We start from the raw sequence: 8,937 nt of genomic DNA on the forward strand, positions 1-8,937 counted from the left end.
GAGAGGAAGGAGAAATGAAAGTCTAGGTAGCTGACTTCTCCACTTCCTGTGTTTAAGCAGAGCCTGCCATGCTGGGTGCTTCCTCGCGAGGTCCCCACCAGCAGCAGGACTCTGGAGACTGGCTGCAGGGGGGACACGTGGCTGTGGAAGCCACACAGAAGCTTGCTGGGACGGTTAGTGGTGTGGGAGATACAGCCTGGCTGAGTAGATGTTGGATTTCATCAGTGAAGTAAAAGCAGGCTGCCGGGCTGGAGAGATGTCTTGGTTGTTAGGAGCGCTTGCTGCTCTTGTAGGGGTCTCTCACAAACACCTGTAACTCCAGTTCCAGGGAATCCAACACCTTTTTTAGGCCTCTATGGGCGCCAGGCATGCACATGGCCCGGGCGTGCACACACACACGGCACTTGCATATATACATGAGGTAAAAGCAAACCTTTTTTTTTTTTTTTTTTATTTGAAAAACAGAGCAGGACCAATTGACTGGATGTAAAATTAAGGATCGAAAAGAGTTTGGACACAGCAAATTGTTCAGATTTCGGTTGTGGAACCACACAGGTGCAAAGGGCCCTTCCTTCTCAGTGTGCAGAGAGGCTCAAACTACGTCAGTCTCCGTTCACTTCTCGCCAACGCTTACTACACATTAAGTCAGAGCAGATGTTCACCATGTTTGCACGACTTTGTCACAGACCAGCTGGCCCTGAGGCTCAGTAGCATCTGGAGGCAGGAGGGCCAAGTAAACAGGGGTTTCAGCCCCCTCCTCCGCCGTCCTGGAGCCCTCCCATCCCGGGCAGCAGGCATTGAGTAGAATCCTGTCTCCTTTCCTCTTCTCATCCAGCTGCTGGGCCAGGATCCTTGAAAGGACCGTCACCCCCAGCTTGGACACCCCGTAGGCTGAGTCTGGCCAACCTTCCCTCTCGTGGACTTCATTTCTGGTGTCCTCCACAAACTTTCTCATGAGGTCGACCAGGTCCCCTTCTGTAAGGGTGTCACATCGGAACTTTTCCTGAAGATCTTCACTGCAGTTTTCAAGAGCCTTTGACCCCTGTAGACTGCTGACGTTCACCACTCTCCCTGCAACAGACAACACGGGGGAGCATTGCACCACAGCGGGCACTTCACGGGCGCTAGGCTGTGTGCGCCGCTGCGCTGCGGTCACCATGCAGTTTGTGTTCAATTGCTGATAAAAATAGAAGGTGGAGCGGCAGAGACGGCTCAGCAAGTAAAAGCACTTGCCTCCAAGTCTGATGACCTGAGTTCCGTTCTGAGGGCCCAAAGTGGAAGAAGAGGACTGACTCCTGTGGTTTGTCTCTGACACACACACACACCCACGCACGCGCACACACACACACGCACATGCATGGACACACACACACACACGGACACACACATCCACGCACGCACGCATGCACACGCATGGACACCCCAAAGAAATTAAATAAAAAATAAAAATAGAAAGCCAGTCTAGAAGACATACAATCCATGCGCCCAGGGGCACGCGCGCGCGCGCGCGCGTGTGTGTGTATTCCAAAGGGACAAACACATCTCTCCCACTGGCCACCAGGTTTCTCTTCCACAGCAATTCTATTCTACTGTTGCTGGAGATGCTGATTTAAGTTTCATAAAAATTAGTGGAATGCATTCTTAGCGTAGAACTTGCAGCTACTTTTGAAACGGCCCTAACATGCTTCCACTGTTTTGTAATATGCACTCATGTGAAGAGGTGTTATTGGTACTAATGGCTATAAAATCAAAATACTGCTTGACTTTTGGGAAATGGTGAGGATAGGCTACATCCTACAGCACCAAATATTCAATCAAGATCTGAACCTCTATGCAAATAAAGCATATGTATCTCATTAGCATACAAGCTTGCCTTAATCTTAAATGATAAATTCTGGGGTTTTTGTTTTTTTGTTTGTTTTTTGAGACAGTGTTTCTCTGTGTTGCCTTGGCTGTCCTGGAACCCATTCTGTAGACCAGGCTGGCCTCTAACTCAGAGATCCGCCTGCCTCTGCCTCCTGAGTGCTGGGATTAAAGGTGTGTACCACCACCTGGCTTCATTTTTTTTTTTCTTGGCAACAGAGCCTCATGCAGCTTAGGTTCACTTCAAACTCTCTTTAAGGGGCTGAGGATGATCCTGGATTCCTGATCCTCCCACCTCCACCTCTGGATACAGGCATATGCCACTACATCCAGTTTGTATAGCACTAGGAACTGAACCCTGAACCCATGCTTGGCAAGCTCTCTACCACCTGAGCTATAGCTTCAGCTCTGTAATAGGAATTATTTTAAAATAAACGTCTTGGTTGTTCATCATCAGAAAATGTCGGTTTGTATGCCTATTTCATAGACCTGGTGCAGCACTAAATTTCCCCAGAGTAAAAAGGGCATAAGCAGAAAAGGTTTAACAGAACTTGCTTCAAAGATGATGGCACGTTAGGTCTGAAGGAGATCTGTGGCAGCTGGGGACCACCCAAGAGGGAAGTGAAATACGGAATCAGGGAAGGAGTCCTCAGGAACACATCTGTTTGGTGTTTTCACAGCAGAGACACATAAGAACAGACGCAGAACCCAGGGGCCACCCACAGCCCCATAGTTAACAATACCACAGTGGCAAACACACCCTACGCACAGCCAGGACCGGCCTCCCAAACACTTGCGCTACTAGGATGGGTGTGCTGTGCAAACTGCAATCCTCGGTTCTTCCTGCATCAGTGACCCACCTTTTCCTCTGTTCAGAGCTCCCACCCAGCATGAACAGATATCCTTTAGTTGCCATTGTGTTCTTGTTTGTTTCTAAGCAACAGAGAAGCTTTTCTTTTACCCCCGAGTCCAGACCCAGCAGACTTACTGCTATGATTTCTAGACCCAAGTCATCATGTCAGGTGACAGAATCACCGGGCAGTTCTATAAAAGCCTCTGGGTGGCGGTGGCACAGGCCTTTAATCCTAGCACTTGGGAGGCAGAGGCAGGCGGATCTTCGTGAGTTCAAGGCCAGCCTGGTCTACAAGAGCTAGTTCCAGGACAGGAACCAAAACCTATGGAAAAACCCTGTCTCAAAAAAGCAAAACAACAACAACAACAACAAAACCAAACCAAACAAAAAACCCTCTTCCCTCAACACATGTTCTTCACCTACTTATAACCTGCATCCCAAGGGACCATGCCTTCCTCCTTCAGTATCAAAGCTCTCAATTCCCTGAGTTTGCATAGTTAGCTAGGGCTGTAGGCAGCCGCCTGCATTCCCACCTGCATCCCTGAGCCTAAACCAGAATCAGTCGGCTCCTGAGGGTGACGAACCTAGTGATGACCAAATCTACACAGGAGGGAGACCTATTCTCCACCCTGGTTCTGATTTCATTAATCTAAATTAACAATAACATGCTACTTAACCAGTATGTTAATAAGAATTAATATTCACACTGACAAAAATTCATAGCTACTAAAGAGGCATTATTGGGTTCATAATATAATTCCAATACTTGGGAGGCTGAGGCAGGAGGACTGCCATGAGTTCAAGGCCAGCCTGGGTTAAACAGTTTCAGGTCTGCGAAGTCTACACGGAAGGAAGGGAGAGAGGGCGGGAGGGCAAAGGAGAAAGTGAGCACTAATTGTAGCTGCTGTTGGATGCCTTCGAGGGATTATGGGGAGAAACTGTCCTGTGTTCTCTTTGATCTGAGTGCACATGTGTGGGAAATACTGGGGATGATCAAAGGTCAGCCTCGTAACAAGGTGTGAGTGAGTGTGCGTGTGTGTGTGTGTCTCCACCCGTCCAGAAACATTGCCGGCCTCTTTTTAGAGAGAACAGGCAAGTAGCTCCCTCTAGTGGCTTAATTGTTGCTTTAAGTTATTTTTGTCTTGAGCAAGTAAGCAAGACCAATGTTCCTTATAAGTAACACGCTAAAAGCTAAATAGTAAGAGCCCACAATGGTTAGCACTGCATCCCTCAGTGAACATATGTTTAGCAAAGCCAAATATTCTAGCCATACTATAAATCAGATTTCCCTTTGGGGAGGAAATTGCAGGCTTGATTAAAGATGTGACACCCTTCCTTCTGCTGACATGTTGGACTAACCTGAGGCCAAGCTCCCTGGGGCTTTTCTTTACCTTCCAAATAGCTTGGTTCACATTGATGCTATAATTCTTTTTTTTTGTTGTTGTTTGTTTGTTTTGTCTTTGTTTTTCAAGACATAGATTTTTTTGTTTTGTTTTGTTTTTGTTTTTTGTATAGCCTTGGCTGTTCTGGAACTCTCTCTGTAGACACAGAGATTCACCTGCCTCTGCCTCCGAGTGCTACGATTAAAGGTGTGTGCCACCATTGCCCTGCTGATACCATAATTCTTATTTCAATGGAATGAATTGTATTTGATCAGGTGGTGTAGGTCAAGCTGACCTCCAGAATCTCAGGCTCCTGAGTTTGGGGACTATGGGTGTGGAATGCCCGCAGACTTTCTGTGATCCTGTCGCACTAAGAAAATGATGGAGGAGTGACCTTGCAGGTTGGGTGCAAGCAGGTGGGTGGGCAAGAATTCAAATTCCTCTCTTACCACACTTTTCAGATTGAGAATTTCTTATAGCTAAACTGGTAGAGTACCCCTAGAATCCCATGGTGTGGTGGAGCACCTCTGGAATCCCAGAAGTCAGGAAATAAAGGTAGGAGCACCCCTGGGATCCCAGCACCCAGGAAGCAAAGGTAGGAGAGGGCATTAGAATTCAAAGCCAGCCTGGTCTACACAGCAAGCTCAAGGCCAGACAAGACTACGGAGTGAAATCCTGTTTCAGAACAACCACCACCAAAGCAAACCAAAAACAAACAAAACCAGAGGAAGGTAAACTCTTGTATCTCGAGTTAATTCTCATTCAAAATGTTAAAAAAAAGTGCGTTTTTTTTTTGTTTTGTTCTTTTTTTTTTTTTTTTTTTTTTTTTTTTTTTTTTTTGACAGGGTTTCTCTGTAGCTTTGGAACCTGTCCTGGAACTCACTCAGTAGACCAGGCTGGCCTCGAACTCTCAGAGATCTGCCTGCCTCTGCCTCCCAAGTGCTGGGATTAAATGTGTGTGCCACCACTACCTGGCTGAAAATTGCAGTTTTTAAATTTATTTTCTGTGTGTGTATGAGTGTTTTGCCTGCATGTATGTGTGTGCACCAAATGCATGCCTTGTGGCCAAGGAAGTCAGAAGAGAGTGTCGGACCCTCTGGAACTAGAGTTACTGATGACTGTGAGCTATGTGTGTGCTGGGAACCATGAGAACAGAACCCATGTCCTCTGCAAGAGCAAGTGCTATTAATTGCTGAACCATTTCTCTAGCTATGAAAATTACATTAAAAAAACAACAGCCACAGGGTTTCCCCTCAAAATCACAGCTAATCTTGGGGGAAAAAAATCTGTAGAGAAGCATCCTGCTCCTCTCCCCCAGCAGAACTGGCCATTTCCCAGGCCTGATTCTTTGTTAATTAATCTGTGTCCCCAAGTCAGCACCAGGGTCTGTAGATGAGATGGTTCTCATGTATACATCAGCAGAACTGGCATAAACGTCATTAGAGGGAAATTATAATCTGTTGAACCCCCAGGTAAGGTATTTCCCACCAAAGAACATTGCTTGTGGATTCTCTCAGTCAGTTTACAACATTTAGAATAAAAACTTTCATGTAAGTTTTCTGAAATTTTATACAAGAAGAAAGATAGAAGGAATGTCATAAGACCAGACAAGCCAAGGGCGGGCCCATCCTTGCAATATCAGGGGAGGACTCTCTGACATCACGGGGGAGGACTCTCTGACATCACGGCCTTGGGGAACATGCTACATCCTGTGTTGGAGGGTTGAGCTCATGACACCGATCCCAAGAACACCAGTCTGTCCCACAGAGCTCTGAAAACCACAGCTAAAAGGCTCAAGGGAGAAGTAAGACACTTTGAGGGGGAAAAAAAAAGGTGTTTTCTATCCTGCAACTCATGAGCACATAGCAGCTCGGGGTGACTCCTGTAGGTGGCCCAGTCCGAGGGACCTGTGGCTGCTTCCTGAGGGACACAGTCCCATGCTAGACTTACCATGTGGCTTCATGATGGGCAGTAACTCTGTGCAGACATTCCTAGTGGCGAAGAAGTTCGTCTTCAGTATCGTCTCCGCTTGAATGTCGAAGGGCGTTGAATCATCCACTTTGAAAAGCATAAGCAAAAAAAGAGGAATTACATTTCCCTCTGAAACTCCAGTGAGAAGGTGGATCCCATCACATAGCAAAGAAGAAGTAAGTTAAATTTAGAACAGTCCTGCTGAGCATGGCGATGTATACATCTGTAAACACACGCACACACACACACACACACACGCACGCACACACGCACGCATGCACACAATCTCTAAACTAGACCTTGATAGTTTTAAAGCTCTTGTGAGCATAGGGAAAGAACTTTCTGGTCCACACCCCAAGTTTCTCAAGAGCAGCACTCAGGCCACACCTCAAAAACACCTAACTGGGCTTTCCCATCTCAAGCTGGGATGCACATAGGCGGTTCCAGGGAAGAGGGTGACAATGCAGGCTCTGACGCAGCAGGTCTAAGACTTCAGTTTGCGTGTGGACGGCTGGGGCTCGGATTCGCACACTCAGCGCTTGCACTTCCAGAAGAAGCGGGAGCTTTGCAGGGCCGAAGATCACACCCCCCTTCATCAGCGTCTGATAGTTGCTGGGGTGGTGAATTCCCCCCTCCCAAGTCCAGGGGCTGAGTTTGGAAGTGCGGGCGGGTGGAAGTGTACCTTGGGTCTCATGCAAGGCACAGGTGGCTGCCCAGGACCGACAGGATGGAGACTTAGGCTCCACAATTGTCTCTGTCCCACCAGCATTTAAAGTGAAGCTGGCCTCTTTGTTTTTGTTCACAGCACGTGACAACTGGATAACTTTGTTAATTGAGCATTTATTAGAGTAAGTGATTTTTATTTTTCCCCCTTAAGGAAGATGCTTTTCAAAACCACACTTGCAAGTCTGATAACAAACCTTAGTGCCCAGGAGGAGGGAAGCGGGGCTCGCTTCCTTTTTGCTAGAGCTTCTCAAAATGCTCCATTAAAGCCTGTAGGAAACCCACTATCGTGCCAGCGCGCGCTAATTGTGTCTGGGCGACCCATTTCCTGTCCTCAGCAGATGTCTCCTGGCATCCATGAATGCGCCCTTGTTTCACGCAAAGCGAAAGCTCTAACCGCTTTTGGAAGACCCTTCTGTGAGAAAAGCCTTCGTGCGCGGGACAGAAAGCTGATGAGCCTGGCAAGGCGTGGCCCACTCCCAAGAGGCCGGTTTTCTCGCAAACAGGCTCAGTTGAAAGTTCCAAGGACGGCCTCCGGCAGCGCACAGGCCAGCACAGGCTGCCGGCCGGCTGGGCAGGCGGGGCGTGGAGTGGGGCGCCTGGGCAGGCCCGCACCCGAGTCACGGCACGCGGGAACCCGCCATGCAGGGTGTGAGCTGGGCGCGACCAGAGGAGATGGCTCAGCCCTCTCGGATCGCCAACGCTCGCTGCCCAGCACCCTCGAAGAACCCCGGGCACCTCCTCCTGGAGCCCCGCACCTACTTCTAAAGGCGATGCTCGCGTTGTTGACCAGCACGTTAAGTCCCCCGTACTCCTTGCGTAGGAAGTCGCGCACGGCGCGGATGCTCTGCAAGTCGTCGATGTCCAGCTGGTGGAAGCGCGGGCTCAGGCCCTCCGCCTGCAGCTGCTGCACCGCCGCCTTGCCACGCGCCTTGTCCCGCGCGGTGAGCACCACGTCCCCCCGAGAACTTCCGACAGAGGTCACGCGTGATGGCGAAGCCTATGCCCTTGTTAGCCCCGGTCACCAGCGCCACGCGGCTGCAGGATGACATATCGGAGGGACACGCGGATCACCGGCTTGCAGGGCCGGCTGGGCAGCGGGCCACGCGTGGTTAGAATCCTGGCGCAGGACTAAGTTCTGGGACCCGGCGCAGCGACTGCTAGAGAACCAGGCCCTGGGCGTCGGTCCCTCCCCTCCGAGGAGGGGCCATCTGTTCCCGAAGGGTCCGCCTCTTTCCTCAAGCCCGCCGAGGTAGTGATCCGAGCTCGGAGCTGAGTGTGGGTCAGGGACCTGCTCCCAAAGGAATCGGAGGGGGTCAGCAGGACTCGTGGCAGTCGGATGGAAGCAACTATTTTGGGAAAACCTCAAAAGGAGGAAAACAAGTGCTACGTAATTTTCTTGGACCGGAGCCCGTCGTTTTGTGCAAAATGTAAATGCTTGCTTCTGGGGAACTTGCTTCTGCACTATTACTCAACGCTGAGCCGCTATAGCGCCGATTCCCGGTTGCCTGCTTTAGGGAACCGAGCCTGGGAGGAGACTTGACAGGTGTGGGCGAGCTCTGCGCATCTGGAGGTCTCGGTGCGCACCCACGTGGGAGAGCAGGCGCGCGTTTATAGGATCGTTTTTTATGTAATCCGAACACCTACAGGAGCCAGCACTGCCGGCCTTTTTGGTTTTCCCAAGTATGTAGGTAGACCTATATGGGTCTAGAGCGTTGCGAATCCTCTCCCCAGGAGATCGAATTCAGAAACAAAATTCCAGGCGCGTCTAAGTGTGGGCGTGAAATTAGACCTCCTCCCATTTTCGGTGGAATCCCAGTCGGCGTTGATCCCAGGGATTGGCTAGCGATTCGGGGTTTAAGGACAACTAAGTCCTCACTGTGATTCAGCATTTCCCATGCCGATCCTGTCAAACTGCCCCAGCCTCTTGTTCCCGACTCCACCTTCTCTTTCAAAAGATCCCCGAGGTCAGAATGATGAGCTCCAGGAGGGCCTAGTGTGCCTGTGATGGTTAGCTTGAGAGGTCCTAGAACCACCCAGGAGACAGACCTCTGGGTGTGTCTGTGAGGGACTTTCTCAATAGGCTGACTGGGGTGGGAAGGCAGGATGGGATGCCGAGCTGAAGCTGTGGAACTGACTCAGTGA

The 8,937-nt window shown here is 49.8% G+C and overlaps 1 protein-coding gene across 1 annotated transcript; it reads right to left on the reverse strand.

Annotated features, from left to right (window-relative positions):
- Window positions 1–453: 453 nt before the first annotated feature.
- Cbr3 (carbonyl reductase 3) lies at window positions 454–8,172 on the reverse strand. The gene is given in 4 exon segments (XM_057764991.1): window positions 454–1,071; window positions 6,049–6,156; window positions 7,555–7,753; window positions 7,755–8,172. Coding segments are annotated over 4 exon segments (810 nt in total). The 5' UTR covers window positions 7,845–8,172; the 3' UTR covers window positions 454–658.
- Window positions 8,173–8,937: the final 765 nt, after the last annotated feature.

Source organism: Chionomys nivalis, chromosome 3 (genome assembly GCF_950005125.1).
Source record: "Chionomys nivalis chromosome 3, mChiNiv1.1, whole genome shotgun sequence".
Taxonomy (NCBI): domain Eukaryota; kingdom Metazoa; phylum Chordata; class Mammalia; order Rodentia; family Cricetidae; genus Chionomys; species Chionomys nivalis.